The sequence below is a fragment of the Leptodactylus fuscus genome, unplaced genomic scaffold (assembly GCF_031893055.1).
Source record: "Leptodactylus fuscus isolate aLepFus1 unplaced genomic scaffold, aLepFus1.hap2 HAP2_SCAFFOLD_245, whole genome shotgun sequence".
Classification (NCBI taxonomy): Eukaryota; Metazoa; Chordata; class Amphibia; order Anura; family Leptodactylidae; genus Leptodactylus; species Leptodactylus fuscus.
The window spans coordinates 43,208-67,272 of record NW_027440268.1 but is presented as its reverse complement, the minus strand read 5'-3'; the positions used below and the strand labels follow the sequence as shown (position 1 = coordinate 67,272).

The window sequence follows — 24,065 nt, the reverse complement described above, 5'->3', positions numbered from 1 at the left end:
TATATACCACATATGACATTACGTACGTTATCCGGCGTACACCAGTGTCATACATGTGTCCTAATATCAGTATATACCACATATGACATTACGTACGTTATCCGGCGTACACCAGTGTCATACATGTCCCTAATATCAGTATATACCACATATGACATTACGTACGTTATCCGGGGTACAGCAGTGTCATACATGTGTCCTAATATCAGTATATACCACATATGACATTACGTACGTTATCCTGGGTACACCAGTGTCATACATGTGTCCTAATATCAGTATATACCACATATGACATTACGTACGTTATCCGGGGTACAGCAGTGTCATACATGTGTCCTAATATCAGTATATACCACATATGACATTACGTACGTTATCCGGCGTACACCAGTGTCATACATGTCCCTAATATCAGTATATACCACATATGACATTACGTACGTTATCCCGGGTACACCAGTGTCATACATGTGTCCTAATATCAGTATATACCACATATGACATTACGTACGTTATCCCGGGTACACCAGTGTCATACATGTCCCTAATATCAGTATATACCACATATGACATTACGTATGTTATCCCGGGTACAGCAGTGTCATACATGTGCCCTAATATCAGTATATACCACATATGACATTACGTACGTTATCCCGTGTACTGCAGTGTCATACATGTGCCCTAATATCAGTATATACCACATATGACATTACGTACGTTATCCGGGGTACACCAGTGTCATACATATGGACATAATCTTCAGTTTGGACACACAGCAGGGTGCAGAAGGGAAGGAGCGCTATGTGGGTTTTGGAGCGCAGATTTAGACGTTTGGTATGTGGATCCCATGTCATGTTTGCAGAGCCTCCAATGTACCAGTATAGTGGAATCCCCTAGAGAATGATCCCATTTTGAAAACTGCACCCTCAAAGAATTTATCAGAATTTTTGATTAACTCTTTCTTGGTGGATTAAAAAAAAATAATAAATAAATCTGATATTGCTTTTTATATTTAAATTTTTTTTCTCACACAGCGTACAGCATAGGTCTCCTTCGGTATTGTGTTGAAGCTGCTGATTGGCCTTGGCAGTCACGTGACCACTGAGACCATTCTGCGACTTCAGCACAATGCCAGAAGAGACCAGACTAAGCGGGAGGCGCGGGACGACACCAGAGCAGCGGGGACAGGCGAGTATGCATTAGTTTTATTTTTTTTCACTGCCCCCATCTTACTTAAACTTTAAAAGGGTTCTCCATTTCTTTCCTGTGCAATTTAATGTTGAGACAGGTAAAGAGTTATTCCAGGTTTGCCTCCACCTCGCTATGTGTGTGATTATGTGCACGTGAATATATACTATACTAGGTGTAACTCAAGCACTGTATGTGTGGTTATGTATACAAATATACACTCACCGGCCACTTTATTAGGTACACCTGTCCAACTGCTCGTTAACACTTAATTTCTAATCAGCCAATCACATGGCGGCAACTCAGTGCATTTAGGCATGTAGACATGGTCAAGACAATCTCCTGCAGTTCAAACCGAGCATCAGTATGGGGGGGAAGAAAGGTGATTTGAGTGCCTTTGAACGTGGCATGGTTGTTGGTCCCAGAAGGGCTGGTCTGAGTATTTCAGAAACTGCTGATCTACTGGGATTTTCACGCACAACCATCTCTAGGGTTTACAGAGAATGGTCCGAAAAAGAAAAAACATCCAGTGAGCGGCAGTTCTGTGGGGGGCGGAAATGTGTTGTTGATGCCAGAGGTCAGAGGAGAATGGCCAGACTGGTTCCAGCTGATAGAAAGGCAACAGTGACTCAAATAGCCACCCGTTACACCAAGGTAGCCAGAAGAGCATCTCTGAACGCCGCACAGTACGTCCAACTTTGAGGCTACAGATGGGCTACAGCAGCAGAAGACCACACCGGGTGCCACTCCTTTCAGCTAAGAACAGGAAACTGAGGCTACAATTTGCACAAGCTCATCGAAATTGGACAATTGAAGATTGGAAAAACGTTGCCTGGTCTGATGAGTCTCGATTTCTGCTGCGACATTCGGATGGTAGGGTCAGAATTTGGCGTCAACAACATGAAAGCATGGATCCATCCTGCCTTGTATCGGTAACGGTTCAGGCTGGTGGTGGTGGTGTCATGGTGTGGGGAATATTTTCTTGGCACTCTTTGGGCCCCTTGGTACCAATTGAGCATCGTTGCAACGCCAAAGCCTACCTGAGTATTGTTGCTGACCATGTCCATCCCTTTATGAGCACAATGTACCCAACATCTGATGGCTACTTTCAGCAGGATAATGCAATGCCATGTCATAAAGCTGGAATCATCTCAGACTGGTTTCTTGAACATGACAATGAGTTCACTGTACTCCAATGGCCTCCACAGTCACCAGATCTCAATCCAATAGAGGAGCATCTTTGGGATGTGGTGGAACGGGAGATTCGCATCATGGATGTGCAGCCGACAAATCTGCGACTGCAACTGTGTGATGCCGCCATCATGTCAATATGGAGCAAAATCTCTGAGGAATGCTTCCAGCACCTTGTTGTATCTATGCCACGAAGAATGGAGGCAGTTCTGAAGGCAAAAGGGGGTCCAACCCGTTACTAGCATGGTGTACCTAATAAAGTGGCCGGTGAGTGTATATGTGTGACTATAGACTGACTGATGTGAGTGTGCGAGAACAAGATGACGTAGATAAATATAAGTAACATTGTATTACGGACAGCTCAGTGACATGTACAGGACATCCTGGCACGTGTTGTCTCTCACGGCAGGGTAGACAACCTGCACACACCAGATTTATCACCAACCCACTATTTATGGGACCACCTGGGATGTCACCGACCTACAAGTGCGCAGGATCTGTAACAGATGTGGTAAATGTGCCGCTCTTGGACAACCCTCCTATGGAGCAGTAGATTTAGGCTCGGGAATTGATGCTATAACGCGGTCACATTATAACCGTCTGAATGAGGCTTTACAAGGAGTTAAACAAATAAATTGCAGACAAGAAATGCAGATGGTATAAGGTTTATTTGATGCCCAATATGGGCTACGCTGGTATCTAATGACTTCCTAACTAAGACTATCAAAGCAGTCAAGAGAATGAGATGGTAGACAATATGGCGGACACAGGGAAGGCGGAGCAGAAAGTGCTGAGCTGGACTGGAAGATTCTGGCAGCACAGTCAAATGGCCAAGGCACTGTGTGTCATGATGAAGAGAGAAAAGGCTTCAGGATCCATCTCGAACAAGGTCTTCTAGAAGCTGGGAAAGTCGCTGCTTGTCCCGAGCCCTCTCATACAACTGAAGAAGCGAGCGTGCCCTCATGTGCGGGAGGTGAGGTCTTCTCAATAGGTATAAGCAGCAGTCTCTTCTGAGCTGGGAACTTTCATATAGCTCTGCAAAGCTGTAGACAAAGGGCAAACTCTCTAAACTTAACAGGAGGTCTCTTACTGAAGTTTCTAAGACATTCTGCAACTCAGGCAAGAGAAACCTGCCAGCGGCAGCCAATGTGTATGCTAGTGGAGAGTGGGCCAACTCTTCTCCTGACACAGTCCTCAGTCCCTGCAAGGTAGGACACAGGGATTCATGGGAGCAGCCATGGAGGTAGTGGAGCAGCGGTAGGAAGGCACAAGATGGCACCTCACGTACGTGGACCTCATGCTGCTGGGATTCAGCATAGCTACCTTGAAGCATAGCTCTGAACACGTCACATTTTCTAGAAACCAACTCTCTGTTACCCATTACACGGTCTCCTCCATCCAAAACAAATACCAGGTCTCCCTGGCCCTGAGACATCAGCTCCAGGTAGATGCACTTTGGGGAGGCTGAATAAGGGAGTATTCCAGGGACTGAGTAATCCTCAAGGGTTAATAAAGAGGAAAGACATTCTGAGGTATGGAAGAAATCATCTGGATCTGTAGACAGCATCAGCTTTTCCAAAACCAAGCGCAGAGCTCCACCAAACAGATGCTGCCGGAGAGGAAAGTGTGTCCTATAAAGAGGAGAGAGGTGGGTCAGTGGTTAGAAGATAAAATGACCTCGTGCACATGAGGCCGACACCAAAATACCAGAACTCAAGGCGTCCAAGAGAATTCTCACCACTGACATTACATGGCCACAACTGGAAAAACAAAAAGGCACCTTGGGAAAAAATAAAAATAGGGATATGAGACTTACTAAAAAATTCCCCCAAGTGATGTCACAGCGCCCTATGGCGGGTCTGTCTGCGCTCTGAAATTTTTATCGAATTATTTTAAGCATTTAATACAGTGTAATTCTGGTGTCTCGGCCCACGGCTACACCAAGCCTTTTTTATGCGGGCCGATGTGACGTTATTATCATTACCATGTTGGGAATGTCGGATGTTTTATCACTTTTTTTATTACATATATTTTTAAGAAGGCGAATCAGCAAAAAAAAAAAACCCCAAGTCAACCATTTTATTTTTTTTCCTGCTACAAAGTCTACTGTATGGGACAAATGTTATAATGTAATAGTTTGGGTGTTTTCAGAATTTGGGATGCCTCATGTATTTATGTTCACCTTTGTACATGATCTAGGGAAAGGTGATGGGTGATGGTTTAAACTTTTAGGTTTTTTGTTTAAAAATTGTTTTATTTTTGGCCCCACCCCCCACCCTGAGGACTTGAACATGTGATCTTCAGATTCATTGTGTAACTATGGCAGGGCAAAATACAAGGTCTTGTAAAGTTAGGGTAGGTTTGCACAAAGGAATCTGCCACAGATTCGGGGGCGCAATGTGCTGCAGATTCCTCCTGAATCCGCCTCCCACTGTTTTCAACAGGAGGCACAGATCTCAGCAGGGCACGGAAAAAAAAAAAAACCCCAAAACCCCCCAACTTCCTGCTTGATCTTGCAGCGGATTCCGCCCACGGGTTCACAGCTTAAGGCTCCCTCCTGATTAGCTCCATTCATCAAGGACTAATCAGAAGTGGGATGCCGCGACGGAGTGCTGAGGCATTGCATCGGCAACCCGTCGCAGATAGCCGCGCAAAAATGCCGGCGGCAGAAAATGAAGAGGAATTTCCTCTTCATTTTCCGCCATGTGAACTGACCCTTAAATTGGCACAAAATGTAAAAAGTTCTGAAAGCAGGAACATAGGGAGGGATAAAGTGTGTTATGTTTAATTGAAAATTTTTATATATAACGGAGGGAAAACAGGGAATCAAGGCACACAAAGGCATATAGGCCTCAGCAACCTGCACAAAGTGCCCAGTAACTAAAGGGAACATTTGCAAACCAGCATAAACAGGAGGCTGATAACAGAGAGCGGAAGGCCCAGGAGTATAGGGCAACAAAATCAGCATTAACAAGTAACTGGGGGGCAAATAAGGCAAAGGGGATAAAGGGTGTTAAATCATTAAAGGGTTACAATGCACATAAGGTGCCAAAGTTTTCTACTAGGAATATTTACTGAAGCCATAAAATCAAAATCTGTCATTAAAAAAAGGGGACAATTTCAAGAGGGATTTTGCAACATGACCAAATGAGCTGTACAGTAATGTCCCATACAAGGAGCGCCAAAGCACAGCCGCGCAAGTCGGGAGACTCGTTCTTGTCTGTGGTTCCAACTTCCTGACATAAAGATTGACAAGTTTTGATGTACGGTAACCACGGATGAAAACAGGTAGAGTGGACGCCAAAGCTGCACCAAACAGCCCATTTACATATGGATTAAAATAAGATTCTGTCAGTAGTAAGAGTGCAGTATGACCCGAAGGGTCTGGAGACTTCTTGTAGGTCTGTAACTGGTTGTTGTAGTCCCCATGGGCGCAGCGCACTCACTAGCTGTATACATGACATCACCCTACAACAGGTCACCCCCGTGGCTTTACCTGTAAATAAAGGGCAGGCATAGCGCACACTGCTGCCTCTCACTTAGTGACCCAGATACCAACATGTGGGTAATTACCCCAACACCAAAGGGCGACTCAGCCTGGATACGAAGATTACGGAGGAGTGCATGACCTGCAGGAAGAAAAAGGCAGCATTAAGATAAGCCAGTCTGACCAAGGAACATCACCAATATAAAGCTTATTCATGTTGTGCAAAGATAATGGGAAAGAAAAAAATTCTGTGCAGAAAACTTTTCTATAAAGTCACCTAAGAAAACTAAAATTAAGCCAAAGGAACAAATTAAGCCAAAGGTCCCAGCTTAAGCTACTTTTAGCCTATCCTATCTTGAGGTTAAAGGGGCTCTATCATTGGGAAAAGTCATTTTTAACTACCGTATTTTTCGGACTATAAGACGCAAATTTGGGGGGAAAAGAAGGGTGCGTCTTATAGGCCGAATGTGGCGCCTGGTATCCGCTGTAATAGAGAGGCGGAAGCCGGCAAGTGATAGACGCCATTACAGGTGCCGGGGCCTGCGACATCGCTGCGCTCCTCTGCCCTGCAATGAAGCCAGCAGCAGGAGGAGTGATGCTATTCTGCTCCTCCGTCCCCCCGCCGCTGGCTTCATTCGGGGCAGGACGGCGATGTCTCAGGCCCCGGCGTCTATCCCTCCCTGGCATCCGCCTCTCTAGTACAGCGGATGCCGGGTCAGTATCGGTGGCCCCTTCTCCCCCGGGGCCGGTCCCCACCGGCCCCGTACCTGTAAAGTTGCAGGCCGGCTCCTGCGCACCGATATCGCAGGAGCCGACCTGTTCGGGTGACAGCCGGGAGCCTAATGAGGCTCCCGGGCCTGTCACTGCTATATATTAGTATCGCGGCTGGTCTCTATGACCAGCCGTAATACTAATATACAGAATGTCCCATAGACGGCAATACAGTTGTATTGCCGTCTATGGGACTTGCAATCAAGTGACCGCAGGTTCAAGCCCCCAGGGGGGGAATAAAATAGTAAAAAAAAAAAAAAAAAAGCTTTAAAAATATATAATAAAAATATGAAATAAATAAAAATTCTAAATCACCTCCTGTCCCTAGAATATATATATAAAAGTAGAAAATCATATATCATAAACCACCGGGTTTTTTTTTCAATAAAAGGTGATCTAAGTAATAGATATTCCCCAAAATGGTATAACTAAAAAGTACAGCTGGCCCCGCAAAAAAAACACTCTATGCATCCCCGTACAGCTGCAGGGTCACCTGTCATTGTGGCCTTGCAGCTGTTGCAAAACTACAACTCCCATATATTAAATATTTTACCAGTTTTTGCTTCAAAATTTTTTTTTCCCTATTTTCCTCCTCTAAAACCTAGGTGCGTCTTATAGTCCGAAAAATACGGTAATCACATCCTTGCATAGACTTTAGAAAGTCTATTCCAAACTTACCTTTAGTATGTAGATTGCCTCAGTGGTCTCTGGATAAGTCCATTTTTATTCATATGCTAATTAGACTGGTGCACGATACATGGTGCACTCCTCTCCTGTTGTTTCCTATGCACAGGCTGATGATGATGATGACTCGGCTTCCTGTTTGCCTCACACACACAGGAGATAATAGGAGAGAGGAGGCTGCTGGGAACTTCCTGAGCTGGCTGGAAGCTCATTAGCATATGAATAAAGACGGGCTCATTCAGAAACCACTGAGGCAATTTACAGACTTAAGGTAAGTGTGGAATAGACTTTCTAAAGCCTGTGCAAGCATGTGATTAGATAAAAATGACTTTTCCCAGTGACAGAGCCCCTTTAAGTACCGATTGTTGGGCGGCTCCGTACAGCTGATCGGTCCAGAGTAGCCCAACTCACAAACCCCCTTAAGGATAGGCCATAAGTAGCTTAAGCTGGGGCAATCCCTTTAAGACATTTCTGATTGCAGGTTTTGTACGGAGCGTTGCTGGATTTTTCAGCTATTTTAAAAATTCTCACCAAGTTCTTTTGCCCTTTCTGGGTGACGGACCGTGTGCTCTGATGAAGACTCATCCAAGAGGAGTAGTCTGGATCTAAGAGTGCAAATACTTCCCGTCCTAATAAATGCTTCCAGGCAAGAGGGGTCACAGGTCAGACGCTGCAGAAGTCTGGCTGCACGATTTGAAGGTTGGGGATGACAAGTCACATAGGTTAACAGACCCTGTAATACTGGATAACAGACCAAACAGGAGCTTGGATCAGACAACTGAGAAAAGCGAGACAAGAGGAGAAGAACTGGAAACTCTGGACCCCAAACTTCACATGGTGGAGACTTTTGCCCTAATGGCCACTGTGAGCCCAGTATGTCTTGCATCGGGGACTGACATGATGTAAGAGAAAAAGGAAGGGAGCAGCGCTGGCGGCAGGTTGAAGACTCAGGGAGCCTCATCTCCGGTCCAGGGGGTTTACAAGCTTTCTCCGGAGAAGAAGGTAAAGTGCGGAGTACGCCAGACAATGATTTGTCACGAGACTCTCCGGCAGGGACATCTCGGTTTGCTCGCTCCAGGAACCAATCTGGTGGAAGATCATCCAAACTGCTAATGTAACCCTCTGACAGCAGCCAAGACCTAGAAGAAAGAGTTAAAAACATTCCACATGTAGAGCAGTGATACTAATAGATAGACATAGAGATGCCAGGACTAGGAAGGAACAGAACATACAACCTAGTGGTCTAGATTTCCTAATATTTAGACTGGACGGGCTCCAGCTCCATCAGGGACTAGTCACCTATCAGCTGGCTTACTTTCAGCTTAGGACACAATTTTGGAGCATTTCTGGTGCATATAAGCCACACCCCTATGTCTAGGTGCACAAAGAGGTGCCAATAGCTATTTGTAACCACAATAGTAAATCTGGGCCACAGCAAAAGAATCATAAAACAGACCTCAAGAGTGTCAGCCACGGCTTTCTGCGAGCTGGAATGGACCGAGCTATTGAACACAGGGCAGCAGACGTCCTCTTTAGGGTTAAAAAAGCAACAATGGAGAACAGACTCGCATGACAAGGACGGATATGGTGCAGCCATGTGACCTGTACCCCTTCTAACCCCAACCCTTTATGGGAGATTACTAGTGCTTGGCCTTAGGCCTCTAAAGACATTGGCATCCAGCACAGATCGTCAATGTTGGGGTCTCAGGTAGCTCAGCAATTTATGCCATGAAACATCTGAAGTCTCCCTAAAAGTCATGGTCCCCTCACGGTTACAGTGTGACTCCATTCACTAATATTAGGGAAGGAGTTACGTGGAGACTTTGGTCATGAGGCAGAAATCCCATCTAAAGTGGCTGTATACCCCCTAGCCTTATACATTACATACACTGCTAGTGCCCCCCTATTAGTACCATTATATGGCATTTACACTGTGCGGGGTCCCCTCACCATTAGTGGGTGATCCATCTGCATCTGTCAACTTTTTATTCAGTTGTTTTGACCCTATGATGGATCAGAACAACAGACTAAACAAAGCCAGTGTGAACGGGACTTTATTATGCAGTTTAACCACAATCCCCTTTGTCTCATTGATCAAATATTATGCAAAGGATATGACATGGTGTATACACACACAAAAGTTGGCCCTTACTTCAGACTCTCCTCTGATGTCCCTGTTAGTTCTTTCTTCTTTTTGGATTCAGAAGGGAAATCAAATGAAGCTGAGCCACGATCCTCGTCTCCATCCGCCGTCTCCCCGGCACAGTACAGCTCCCCCCGATCCTCAGCAATGCTTACCACTTCCTCTAACCTTTTAGCTAGCAGAGGTGCAAGGCCTCCAGAGCCAAGCAGAGTCAGGGCAGTAGTGTCATGGCAGTAGTGTAGAAATGCAGTTGTTATCTTGTGGTGGACAGAGCGATAGTGCGGGCTACGTAGTAGATCTAGAAGCAGCTCCAATCCTCCCAATTCCCTCACTCTACGGCGATTTAGTGCTTCCCGGCAGCACAGACATAGCGATCGCACGAGAGGAAGGCACCGTGTAGGGACCTCCCTTAACAACTTGACTTCAGCTATAAGAAGCTCGATAGCCCCAGCATTACCAAGCATGGGTCGCAAGGCTCCCTGATTACAAAGATTAGAAAGCGTTCCTAGGGCGGCTTGGTGCACAGTTGGTTTTACGTCTTCTCCACTGGTGAGTGCTACCAAGGTGGGGACAGCCAGGCTCAGCTGCTCTGCACAGTCTAGAGAACATCCTCGGCTTAGCTCACAGACGGCACGCACCGCGGCGCACACCAAATCAGGGTCTGCAGACGTAAGCAGTGCAATGCAAGGGGCCAGTCCCCCCTGTTCACAGATAGAAACTCTGTGTGTTGGCGCATCCCCCAGAATACGGAGAGCTCGCAGACAGCTCTGCAGACAGCCACCATCTTGGGAACTTTGTAAAATTTGCACCAAAGTAGAGACAGCACCTATGGAAAAACAGATGAGAAATGTGAACAACAAGACGCCCATCTGGAAGACTCCTCAAGAGAAAAGCCTGTGCTGCCTTAGAGCGTCTTCACACTGCGTCCTCTGAGCTACTAGTACTTGGATGGCTGTGCTATACAGTGACCAATAAGGGTTGGATATCACTATTCGCAATTCGGCTCTTCCTTTAAATGTAGACCAGATGTATAACAGAAAGAAAAAACGAGATGAAAATTCCCAACACTGACACGATGTCACAGGCTGTCATTGATACAGGAGAAAGAAGACCTATATACCCCCTCCCCCAAGCTTATACAGTACAGAGGAGTATTATTGCAGCTATATATTTCCTAAATGTTGTCAAGGCCGGGGCCCCACGTGGTGTAAATCCCACTTTAAAAATATGTGGCGTTTTACAGTCCCTTCTAGGGAATCCCATCAACACACTGCAGGAAAATACACGCAGTGCACACGCTGCAATTTCCAAAACTGTTGCAGTCTTGGAAATCTCTGCAAGTCAATCATACATACAGAAATGTCAGAAGTTTCCCATAGGTAAGTGCTGTGGGAAAAACCACAATGTGTTGCTGCGGCCTGTTACGTAAGAGCTAAAGGCCAAACACCAAAAACCACATCAACGGCGGTATCGGCACAGAGTCTGACATTATTGGTTTTTCATCTAAAAATCACCGACGTCCCTCATTCAACACAACATCATCAATTCAGACACAGCAGGAACTAAGGGGGACAAACCATGAAGAGCAACCCAGTCCATTATTCCTCCACTGCAGTCAATGCTTTGATCTCTAGACATCAGCCATACCGAGACTGCTCTAGTAGACTGTCAGATCCAGAGAACATGCACAACATTAGAATTGGGTGCAGCTGCTCCTCCATGATGAACATGCATAGTGAGCACAAGGTTTGTATTCAGCCATGTAACCAAGACCGGGCACCTCACATGTGCAACTGCTGAGCCATTGTAGCTCCAGTCCACAAGATATGTTCATTCATGAGACCAGGGCGGCTGCAGAAGGACAAGGAAGTCACAATGATGGCTTCTCATTACCTGTACAATGGCCTGAACTGACCAATGGAGGGAACACAGACTTCAAGCCATAAGGATACAGGTTTATGACAAACATAAAGCTCTGACATAGTCCTAGAACACAAAAAGCAAACTCAATGCCAGAGGATGTTCGTCACGGCCACTTACCTGACTGGTGGATGATGAAGTTATTTTGTGGGTCCAAAGCCAAGTTTCCCAGAGCACGGGAGACCCTGTTCCATATGGAATCAATACAAACAGACTGCAGGATGCAAACTGCAAGAAAACAACAGAGAACAGCGGAAATAAAGAAGGACACCGACATCATTCAGCATCACTGTGGTCAATCTTAAATGTGTGTGTGTGATAGATAGATAGATAGATAGATAGATAGGAGATAGATAGATAGATAGATAGATAGATAGGAGATAGATAGATAGATAGATAGGAGATAGATAGATAGATAGATAGATAGATAGATAGATAGATAGGAGATAGATAGATAGATAGATAGATAGATAGGAGATAGATAGATAGATAGATAGGAGATAGATAGATAGGAGATAGATAGATAGATAGATAGATAGATAGATAGATAGATAGATAGATAGATAGGAGATAGATAGGAGATAGATAGATAGATAGATAGATAGATAGATAGGAGATAGATAGATAGATAGATAGATAGATAGGAGAAAGATAGATAGATAGATAGATAGATAGATAGATAGATAGATAGGAGATAGATAGATAGATAGATAGATAGATAGATAGGAGATAGATAGATAGGAGATAGATAGATAGATAGATAGATAGATAGATAGATAGATAGGAGAAAGATAGATAGATAGATAGGAGAAAGATAGATAGATAGATAGGAGATAGATAGATAGGAGATAGATAGATAGATAGATAGATAGATAGATAGATAGATAGATAGATAGGAGATAGATAGATAGATAGATAGATAGATAGATAGATAGATAGGAGATAGATAGATAGATAGATAGATAGATAGGAGAAAGATAGATAGATAGATAGATAGATAGATAGATAGATAGATAGATAGGAGATAGATAGATAGATAGATAGATAGATAGATAGATAGATAGATAGGAGATAGATAGATAGGAGATAGATAGATAGATAGATAGATAGATAGATAGATAGATAGATAGGAGATAGATAGGAGATAGATAGATAGATAGATAGATAGATAGATAGATAGATAGATAGGAGATAGATAGATAGATAGATAGATAGATAGATAGGAGAAAGATAGATAGATAGATAGGAGAAAGATAGATAGATAGATAGGAGATAGATAGATAGGAGATAGATAGATAGATAGATAGATAGATAGATAGATAGATAGATAGATAGATAGGAGATAGATAGATAGATAGATAGATAGATAGATAGGAGATAGATAGATAGGAGATAGATAGATAGATAGATAGATAGGAGATAGATAGATAGATAGATAGATAGATAGATAGATAGATAGATAGATAGATAGATAGATAGATAGATAGGAGATAGATAGATAGGAGATAGATAGATAGATAGATAGATAGATAGATAGATAGGAGATAGATAGATAGATAGATAGATAGGAGATAGATTGATAGATAGATAGATAGATAGATAGATAGATAGATAGAATGCCCCATTGTGCCACTCCGCACCAGACATCAGCTTATTGCAATTCTCACTGTAGCACCGAGCACCAGCGCGGCCGGCACGGCTACTACAGCCACAATGCCATCAAAGATCCATCACGGACACCATAGCAGAATATGGCAATAGCCAGTCATACAACACACCCTGCCATTATACACACTAACCTGTATATACTACTCTAACACCCCAAAAATTTGGTAAAACAAGTGACAATAAGAAGTGTAAATGTAGATGCTGCACTCCTACCAAGATACAGGAATGATGTAGAGAGCGAGAACACGACCAAAACATGGGCCAAAAACCAAAACAGACTTTACCTCCTCATCTCATCTCCCAGCGACTTCTGCTGATGAAAAGTTTAGCTGTAACCCAGAGAGGGCGCGGTCAGCCCCGCCGCAGCATTATTAACCCCTGATCACACAGAGTACTTCTCATTTCCCCGGGTCTCCATGTAAGGCTCCTCAGCCGCCCGTCACCCCCTCCCCACAATGTAGTCGGGCACCTGTTAGCCAGAACAGACTGTCACAAACTGGATGCAACTGAAACTGGGAATTTACTGCTATTGGCTCAGATACGACATATATACAAGTAAATAAGAACGCACAATGGTGCAAAGTGCGGCTCCATCTCCTACTATAGAGAAAGACCAAGGAGACAAAACAGGCAGAGGCGCATCAGCTCCAAATACACTGTGCAGGGGTGACAGAGGCGTTGGGATGCAATACTGGCCGATCCTGGTGCCGCAGGCAGAATAACTGCATCACTGCACAGACCCAGCGCAGCCATGTACTGCCCTCCATCCACAGGAGCAGAGAGAACATATAACCCAGCGCAGCCATGTACTGCCCTCCATCCACAGGAGCAGAGAGAACATATAACCCAGCGTAGCCATGTACTGCCCTCCATCCACAGGAGCAGAGAGAACATATAACCCAGCGCAGCCGTGTACTGCCCTCCATCCACAGGAGCAGAGAGAACATATAACCCAGCGCAGCCGTGTACTGCCCTCCATCCACAGGAGCAGAGAGAACATATAACCCAGCGTAGCCGTGTACTGCCCTCCATCCACAGGAGCAGAGAGAACATATAACCCAGCGCAGCCGTGTACTGCCCTCCATCCACAGGAGCAGAGAGAACATATAACCCAGCGTAGCCGTGTACTGCCCTCCATCCACAGGAGCAGAGAGAACATATAACCCAGCGTAGCCGTGTACTGCCCTCCATCCACAGGAGCAGAGAGAACATATAACCCAGCGTAGCCGTGTACTGCCCTCCATCCACAGGAGCAGAGAGAACATATAACCCAGCGCAGCCGTGTACTGCCCTCCATCCACAGGAGCAGAGAGAACATATAACCCAGCGCAGCCGTGTACTGCCCTCCATCCACAGGAGCAGAGAGAACATATAACCCAGCGTAGCCGTGTACTGCCCTCCATCCACAGGAGCAGAGAGAACATATAACCCAGCGTAGCCGTGTACTGCCCTCCAGCCACAGGAGCAGAGAGAACATATAACCCAGCGTAGCCGTGTACTGCCCTCCATCCACAGGAGCAGAGAGAACATATAACCCAGCGCAGCCGTGTACTGCCCTCCATCCACAGGAGCAGAGAGAACATATAACCCAGCGTAGCCGTGTACTGCCCTCCATCCACAGGAGCAGAGAGAACATATAACCCAGCGCAGCCGTGTACTGCCCTCCATCCACAGGAGCAGAGAGAACATATAACCCAGCGTAGCCGTGTACTGCCCTCCATCCACAGGAGCAGAGAGAACATATAACCCAGCGCAGCCGTGTACTGCCCTCCATCCACAGGAGCAGAGAGAACATATAACCCAGCGCAGCCGTGTACTGCCCTCCATCCACAGGAGCAGAGAGAACATATAACCCAGCGCAGCCGTGTACTGCCCTCCATCCACAGGAGCAGAGAGAACATATAACCCAGCGTAGCCGTGTACTGCCCTCCAGCCACAGGAGCAGAGAGAACATATAACCCAGCGCAGCCGTGTACTGCCCTCCATCCACAGGAGCAGAGAGAACATATAACCCAGCGTAGCCGTGTACTGCCCTCCATCCACAGGAGCAGAGAGAACATATAACCCAGCGCAGCCGTGTACTGCCCTCCAGCCACAGGAGCAGAGAGAACATATAACCCAGCGTAGCCGTGTACTGCCCTCCATCCACAGGAGCAGAGAGAACATATAACCCAGCGCAGCCGTGTACTGCCCTCCATCCACAGGAGCAGAGAGAACATATAACCCAGCGCAGCCGTGTACTGCCCTCCATCCACAGGAGCAGAGAGAACATATAACCCAGCGCAGCCGTGTACTGCCCTCCATCCACAGGAGCAGAGAGAACATATAACCCAGCGTAGCCGTGTACTGCCCTCCATCCACAGGAGCAGAGAGAACATATAACCCAGCGCAGCCGTGTACTGCCCTCCATCCACAGGAGCAGAGAGAACATATAACCCAGCGCAGCCGTGTACTGCCCTCCATCCACAGGAGCAGAGAGAACATATAACCCAGCGCAGCCGTGTACTGCCCTCCAGCCACAGGAGCAGAGAGAACATATAACCCAGCGTAGCCGTGTACTGCCCTCCATCCACAGGAGCAGAGAGAACATATAACCCAGCGCAGCCGTGTACTGCCCTCCATCCACAGGAGCAGAGAGAACATATAACCCAGCGCAGCCGTGTACTGCCCTCCATCCACAGGAGCAGAGAGAACATATAACCCAGCGCAGCCGTGTACTGCCCTCCATCCACAGGAGCAGAGAGAACATATAACCCAGCGCAGCCGTGTACTGCCCTCCATCCACAGGAGCAGAGAGAACATATAACCCAGCGCAGCCGTGTACTGCCCTCCATCCACAGGAGCAGAGAGAACATATAACCCAGCGTAGCCGTGTACTGCCCTCCATCCACAGGAGCAGAGAGAACATATAACCCAGCGCAGCCGTGTACTGCCCTCCATCCACAGGAGCAGAGAGAACATATAACCCAGCGCAGCCGTGTACTGCCCTCCATCCACAGGAGCAGAGAGAACATATAACCCAGCGCAGCCGTGTACTGCCCTCCATCCACAGGAGCAGAGAGAACATATAACCCAGCGCAGCCGTGTACTGCCCTCCATCCACAGGAGCAGAGAGAACATATAACCCAGCGCAGCCGTGTACTGCCCTCCATCCACAGGAGCAGAGAGAACATATAACCCAGCGTAGCCGTGTACTGCCCTCCATCCACAGGAGCAGAGAGAACATATAACCCAGCGCAGCCGTGTACTGCCCTCCATCCACAGGAGCAGAGAGAACATATAACCCAGCGCAGCCGTGTACTGCCCTCCATCCACAGGAGCAGAGAGAACATATAACCCAGCGCAGCCGTGTACTGCCCTCCATCCACAGGAGCAGAGAGAACATATAACCCAGCGCAGCCGTGTACTGCCCTCCATCCACAGGAGCAGAGAGAACATATAACCCTAACCATCCTATAATACACCGCTATACTCAGCCCTAATCCAAACATTAGTATAAGAAAGTGTCAGGGAGAAGAGGAACGCTCCAGCCCAAAAATGACTAGACAAGGAGAAGTCACACACCGGAACACGGAGGAAGCGAACAAAGAGGCAGAAGACGCCGGTAATGTGCTGGAGAGTAAAACCTTTATTAATGACCCGGCAGAATCCTAAATAAAAATAATACAAAATGGCAAAAAATGCCTAAAAAAACAAAACAAAAACAGGGAGCGGTAGCCAAAAGAGGCAAGGTGTCCCCTATTCACTGCCTGGGCAGGGGTCAGCAACCCCCGACACACATGCCAAGAGTGGCACGCCAGATGTATTTCCCTGGCACAGCAGATTGTGTAAATTCCAGCAAGGGTTAATTCTACTGACAATGACCAGACAGGGAATAAGAGACCTGAAGAGAATGTCCGAACCAATCCCTGAGGCAGGGACACGACTCAATGGAGTTCACCCTTGCCGGATTTTACTGGCTTCCCTCGCCCAGTCTGTATACAGCTACAGCATTCTGTACAGTATGGAGGGAGCGGCAAGAGTCTTGGTAAAGAAGGTGATCTGAACTCCTGCTTTGTGTAAAGCCGAGACCCCCTTCTTTCCTTACATAGGACTGCTGCAGCCTGCACCGGTAAGGGGTAAGGGGGGTGTACAAGTCCTATGTAGGAGAAGGAGGGGGGATGCACAAAAAAGCGCAGCATGGCGCAATACTTGTTCATTTTTTTTTCCCAACCAATAACAGATGCTTCTAATAGGATCCAGCACTAGGCCGGCTTCACGGGGCTGACACTGGTGTCTTACGGCCTAAAGTCCCATGATATAACTTCCATGTAGGGCACACTGTGCAAGTAATGTCGCCTACATCTGGCCTAGCGTATGACGGGCCACAGTTTGGGATCTAGTATTATATGGCACTCCATGGTGAGGTGCAGATAGTCCAGTAGTAACGGGTAGATGGGTAACAATATTTACCCCAAGGAAAAGGGTCCTTATGATGCCGATATGTGCGGCGGTCCCAATACAGCGGGGGATTTACCAGCAGCCTGGGGTCAGGGAGTGGGGCAGGTGCATTATTATTGTAGTACGTCCTATACACAATGGCGGTGTGTTTTCTGCTCTACATTTCTCAATCTGCCTCATGTCACAGACAATCTTAGGGAGCGTTCACACTACCGTCAGTGTCCGTTCAAAATCTGGCACGGACATTAGGAGCGGACACTGGCTGTGTCCGTGACACTTGTCATTCATTTAATTGGCGATCGGGTGCGTTCTTTTGCACTCCGTGCCTGTCCTTCACTGTCCGCTTGTAAAGATGTCCGATTTTTCAAGCGGACAGAAGAACCTACATGTCGAGTTTTTCTGTCCGCTTGAAAAGTCAGACATCTTTACAAGTGGACAGTGAAGGAAGGACACGGAGTGCAAAAGAACGCACCCGATCGCCATTTAAATGAATGACAAGTGTCACGGACACAGCCAGTGTCCGCTCCTAATATCCGGGCCAGATTTTGAGCGGACACTTCCTGTCGGACACTGACGGTAGTGTGAACGCCCCCTTAGGGTTAGTCACAAGGTCTATAATATACAACAGATTTTCAGTGGCTTGGACCACCCCAATAATTTGTTACTAGAGATGAGCGAGTACTGTGGGGATCAGCCGATCCGAACAGCACGCTCCATAGAAATGAATGGACGTAGCCGGCACGCGGGGGGTTAAGCGGAAGTAGCAGGTGCATCCATTCATTTCTATGGAGCGTGCTGTTCGGATCGGCTGATCCCCACAGTACTCGCTCATCTCTAATTGTTACCCATCCCCCCATTACTACTGCACCCCACCATTAAAGGAGCCGTGCACAATGACATGTCATACAGTACCTTATAATACAGAGGTGCACCTTAGGGGGCGCTCTGCCTCGGGCTAGGTCTCACAGCATATTACCGCCATCTTTTGCCTCAGTCTTTGCTTCCATCTGTGTTGAGGTTACCATTTTAGTGGTGTACACTACAGGGGTCCTAAAGGGATTCTAAACTTTTATCACCACATTACAGTTTTGTGGAATCCTCAGAACCCCGTGGGTGTAACCCCCTGCCCGACCATCAGTAACATGGACGCCATGGCAGTCACATGAAGGGAAAGACGTGCCAGAGGTGGCGGCCATCATCCTTGTCAGACACCTATCACCACTTACAGTACCTCAAAAAATCTACAAAATGGCAGCCCATAGATCGTGAGGACATCAGAACCAAATGGCGGACGGACAAGATCAACAGAACTTACCCAAGGCCGGAATCCCACCGAGACGTCGCACCTGAAAGACACAACAAAGATTGGAAGACGACGACGCTGCGGACCTGAGATACAACCGTCCACTGACCAGGTCTGCACCGAGCGGACAACAGGGATATACTCCCCCCCCCCCATATAATCACCTGACTGTATGAGGATATAACCCCCCCATATAATCACCTGACTGTATGAGGATATAACCCCACCATATAATCACCTGACTGTATGAGGATATAACCCCCCCCCATGTAATCACCTGACTGTATGAGGATATAACCCCCCCATATAATCACCTGACTGTATGAGGATATAACCCCCCCATATAATCACCTGACTGTATGAGGATATAACCCCACCATATAATCACCTGACTGTATGAGGATATAACCCCCCCCCCATGTAATCACCTGACTGTATGAGGATATAACCCCCCCCCCATGTAATCACCTGACTGTATGAGGATATAACCCCCCCCATATATAATCACCTGACTGTATGAGGATATAACCCCCCCCATATAATCACCTGACTGTATGAGGATATAACCCCCCCCATATAATCACCTGACTGTATGAGGATATAACCCCCCCCATATAATCACCTGACTGTATGAGGATATAACCCCCCCATATAATCACCTGACTGTATGAGGATATAACCCCCCCATATAATCACCTGACTGTATGAGGATATAACCCCCCCATATAATCACCTGACTGTATGAGGATATAACCCCCCCCCATGTAATCACCTGACTGTATGAGGATATAACCCCACCATATAATCACCTGACTGTATGAGGATATAACCCCCCCCATGTAATCACCTGACTGTATGAGGATATAACCCCCCCATATAATCACCTGACTGTATGAGGATATAACCCCCCCATATAATCACCTGACTGTATGAGGATATAACCCCACCATATAATCACCTGACTGTATGAGGATATAACCCCCCCCCCATGTAATCACCTGACTGTATGAGGATATAACCCCCCCCCCCATGTAATCACCTGACTGTATGAGGATATAACCCCCCCCATATATAATCACCTGACTGTATGAGGATATAACCCCCCCCATATAATCACCTGACTGTATGAGGATATAACCCCCCCCATATAATCACCTGACTGTATGAGGATATAACCCCACCATATAATCACCTGACTGTATGAGGATATAACCCCCCCATATAATCACCTGACTGTATGAGGATATAACCCCCCCCATATAATCACCTGACTGTATGAGGATATAACCCCCCCCCCATGTAATCACCTGACTGTATGAGGATATAACCCCCCCATATAATCACCTGACTGTATGAGGATATAACCCCACCATATAATCACCTGACTGTATGAGGATATAACCCCCCCCCCATGTAATCACCTGACTGTATGAGGATATAACCCCCCCCATGTAATCACCTGACTGTATGAGGATATAACCCCCCCATATAATCACCTGACTGTATGAGGATATAACCCCCCCATGTAATCACCTGACTGTATGAGGATATAACCCCCCCCATGTAATCACCTGACTGTATGAGGATATAACCCCCCCCATATATAATCACCTGACTGTATGAGGATATAACCCCCCCCATATAATCACCTGACTGTATGAGGATATAACCCCCCCCATATAATCACCTGACTGTATGAGGATATAACCCCCCCCATATAATCACCTGACTGTATGAGGATATAACCCCCCCCCCATGTAATCACCTGACTGTATGAGGATATAACCCCCCCATATAATCACCTGACTGTATGAGGATATAACCCCCCCATATAATCACCTGACTGTATGAGGATATAACCCCCCCATGTAATCACCTGACTGTATGAGGATATAACCCCCCCATGTAATCACCTGACTGTATGAGGATATAACCCCCCCCATATATAATCACCTGACTGTATGAGGATATAACCCCCCCCATATAATCACCTGACTGTATGAGGATATAACCCCCCCATATAATCACCTGACTGTATGAGGATATAACCCCCCCCATATAATCACCTGACTGTATGAGGATATAACCCCCCATGTAATCACCTGACTGTATGAGGATATAACCCCCCCATGTAATCACCTGACTGTATGAGGATATAACCCCCCCATATAATCACCTGACTGTATGAGGATATAACCCCCCCCCCCCATATATAATCACCTGACTGTATGAGGATATAACCCCCCCCCCCATATAATCACCTGACTGTATGAGGATATAACCCCCCCCATATAATCACCTGACTGTATGAGGATATAACCCCCCCCCATATAATCACCTGACTGTATGAGGATATAACCCCCCCCCATATATAATCACCTGACTGTATGAGGATATAACCCCCCCCATGTAATCACCTGACTGTATGAGGATATAACCCCCCCATATAATCACCTGACTGTATGAGGATATAACCCCCCCCCCATATAATCACCTGACTGTATGAGGATATAACCCCCCCCCCATATAATCACCTGACTGTATGAGGATATAACCCCGCCCCATATAATCACCTGACTGTATGAGGATATAACCCCCCCCCATATATAATCACCTGACTGTATGAGGATATAACCCCCCCCCCATATAATCACCTGACTGTATGAGGATATAACCCCCCCCATATATAATCACCTGACTGTATGAGGATATAACCCCCCCCCATGTAATCACCTGACTGTATGAGGATATAACCCCCCCATATAATCACCTGACTGTATGAGGATATAACCCCCCCATATAATCACCTGACTGTATGAGGATATAACCCCCCCCCCATATAATCACCTGACTGTATGAGGATATAACCCCCCCCATATAATCACCTGACTGTATGAGGATATAACCCCCCCCATATAATCACCTGACTGTATGAGGATATAACCCCCCCCCCATGTAATCACCTGACTGTATGAGGATATAACCCCCCCATATAATCACCTGACTGTATGAGGATATAACCCCCCCCCCATGTAATCACCTGACTGTATGAGGATATAACCCCCCCATATAATCACCTGACTGTATGAGGATATAACCCCCCCATATAATCACCTGACTGTATGAGGATATAACCCCCCCCCATATAATCACCTGACTGTATGAGGATATAACCCCCCCATATAATCACCTGACTGTATGAGGATATAACCCCCCCATATAATCACCTGACTGTATGAGGATATAACCCCCCCCCCCATATAATCACCTGACTGTATGAGGATATAACCCCCCCCATATAATCACCTGACTGTATGAGGATATAACCCCGCCCCCCCATATAATCACCTGACTGTATGAGGATATAACCCCCCCATATAATCACCTGACTGTATGAGGATATAACCCCGCCCCACCCTAGATTCTCAATATCACAGCCAATGGACAGGAGTGGGCGTGTCTCACCTGGGCGCGGCTCCCCGCCTCCGTGCAGCTATTGGCCAGCAGACTCAGCGCTAGTTCCAGATTCCGCCTCGAGGTCCCGAGAGTCGCAGCCCGCGCGGGATCCGTGAAGAGCCCGAGCAGAAGAGCCAGCCCGCCCCGCTTCCGGAAGAGCTCGGCACCCCCGGCCCGGGACACATGGCGGCTCCGCAGCTCACTGAGCACCTTCCCGAGACCTGCTGGGTCCTCCACCGCTGCCGACAGCCGAGCTAGACAGGAGCCGAGAGACGAGCCGGACATCAGTGCAGAGACCGGAACCGAGCCCAAGAAGGAGAGTGCGCAGGCGCCACAGCTGCCATCACCGCCAAGCATGCCGGGACTTGTAGTCTCTGAGAAGCGGAAATGCCGACATCTCTGTGACGTGGTCGAACGTGAAGGGGGTGAAGGGAGATTCTCTGGTCTGCTAAGGCGGTCCGAGAAGGGTTAATGGTGTGTGAGAGGACACCCCCATATTTGTAGTGGTATGGTCGGATAAATAGAGATTGGTGACTTAGTGGAACCCCCATACCATACCTCTAGTGGTATGGTCTGGTATATAGAGACTGGTGTCTTAATCCCCGTACCGCTAGTGGTATGGTCCAGTAAATAGAGACTGGTGTCTTAGAGGACCCCCCGTATCTGTAGTGGTATGGATGGTCCATTAAATAGAGACTGGTGTCTTAGAGAACCCCCCGTACCTGTAGAGGTATGGTCCAGTAAATAGGGACTGGTGTCTTAGAGGACCCCCGTACCTCTAGTGGTATGGTCCAGTAAATAGGGACTGGTGTCTTAGAGGACCCACCGTACATGTAGTAGTATGGTCCAGTAAATAGGGACTGGTGTCTTAGAGGACCCACCGTACCTGTAGTAGTATGGTCCAGTAAATAGGGACTGGTGTCTTAGAGGACCCACCGTACCTCTAGTGGTATGGTCTGGTATATAGAGACTGGTGTCTTAGAGGACCCACCGTACCTGTAGTAGTATGGTCCAGTAAATAGGGACTGGTGTCTTAGAGGACCCCCGTACCTCTAGTGGTATGGTCCAGTAAATAGGGACTGGTGTCTTAGAGGACCCACCGTACCTCTAGTGGTATGGTCTGGTATATAGAGACTGGTGTCTTAGAGGACCCACCGTACATGTAGTAGTATGGTCCAGTAAATAGGGACTGGTGTCTTAGAGGACCCCCTTACCTCTAGTGGTATGGTCCAGTAAATAGGGACTGGTGTCTTAGAGGACCCACCGTACCTCTAGTGGTATGGTCTGGTATATAGAGACTGGTGTCTTAGAGGACCCACCGTACATGTAGTAGTATGGTCCAGTAAATAGGGACTGGTGTCTTAGAGGACCCCCCGTATCTGTAGTGGTATGGATGGTCCATTAAATAGAGACTGGTGTCTTAGAGGACCCACCGTACCTGTAGTAGTATGGTCCAGTAAATAGGGACTGGTGTCTTAGAGGACCCACCGTACATGTAGTAGTATGGTCCAGTAAATAGGGACTGGTGTCTTAGAGGACCCACCGTACATGTAGTAGTATGGTCCAGTAAATAGGGACTGGTGTCTTAGAGGACCCCCCGTATCTGTAGTGGTATGGATGGTCCAGTAAATAGAGACTGGTGTCTTAGAGGACCCACCGTACCTGTAGTAGTATGGTCCAGTAAATAGGGACTGGTGTCTTAGAGGACCCACCGTACCTGTAGTAGTATGGTCCAGTAAATAGGGACTGGTGTCTTAGAGGACCCACCGTACCTGTAGTAGTATGGTCCAGTAAATAGGGACTGGTGT

The 24,065-nt window shown here is 47.0% G+C and overlaps 1 protein-coding gene across 1 annotated transcript; it reads right to left on the bottom strand.

Annotated features, from left to right (window-relative positions):
- Positions 1-3,001: 3,001 nt before the first annotated feature.
- Positions 3,002-22,559, bottom strand: ARMC5 (armadillo repeat containing 5). Its single transcript, XM_075261648.1, has 7 exons — positions 22,267-22,559; positions 18,814-18,844; positions 11,511-11,618; positions 9,480-10,296; positions 7,859-8,466; positions 5,882-6,014; positions 3,002-4,016 (listed from the first exon to the last, which is right to left on the bottom strand). The coding sequence occupies exons 1-7, from the start codon at positions 22,540-22,542 to the stop codon at positions 3,254-3,256; spliced, it is 2,736 nt and encodes a 911-aa protein (XP_075117749.1). The 5' UTR covers positions 22,543-22,559; the 3' UTR covers positions 3,002-3,253.
- Between the last annotated feature and the right edge of the window lie 1,506 nt (positions 22,560-24,065).

Excerpts from the sequence above, each read along its gene's own strand:
- ARMC5 (XM_075261648.1), bottom strand. The coding sequence starts at position 22,542 with ATGTCCGGCTCGTCTCTCGGCTCCTGTCTAGCTCGGCTGTCGGCAGCG. Across the intron at positions 10,297-11,510 it reads CTTCATCATCCACCAGTCAG|GTGCTGTCTCTACTTTGGTG; the intron begins GTAAGTGGCCGT and ends GTTTTTCCATAG. Across the intron at positions 8,467-9,479 it reads ACATCAGAGGAGAGTCTGAA|GTCTTGGCTGCTGTCAGAGG; the intron begins GTAAGGGCCAAC and ends TCTTTCTTCTAG.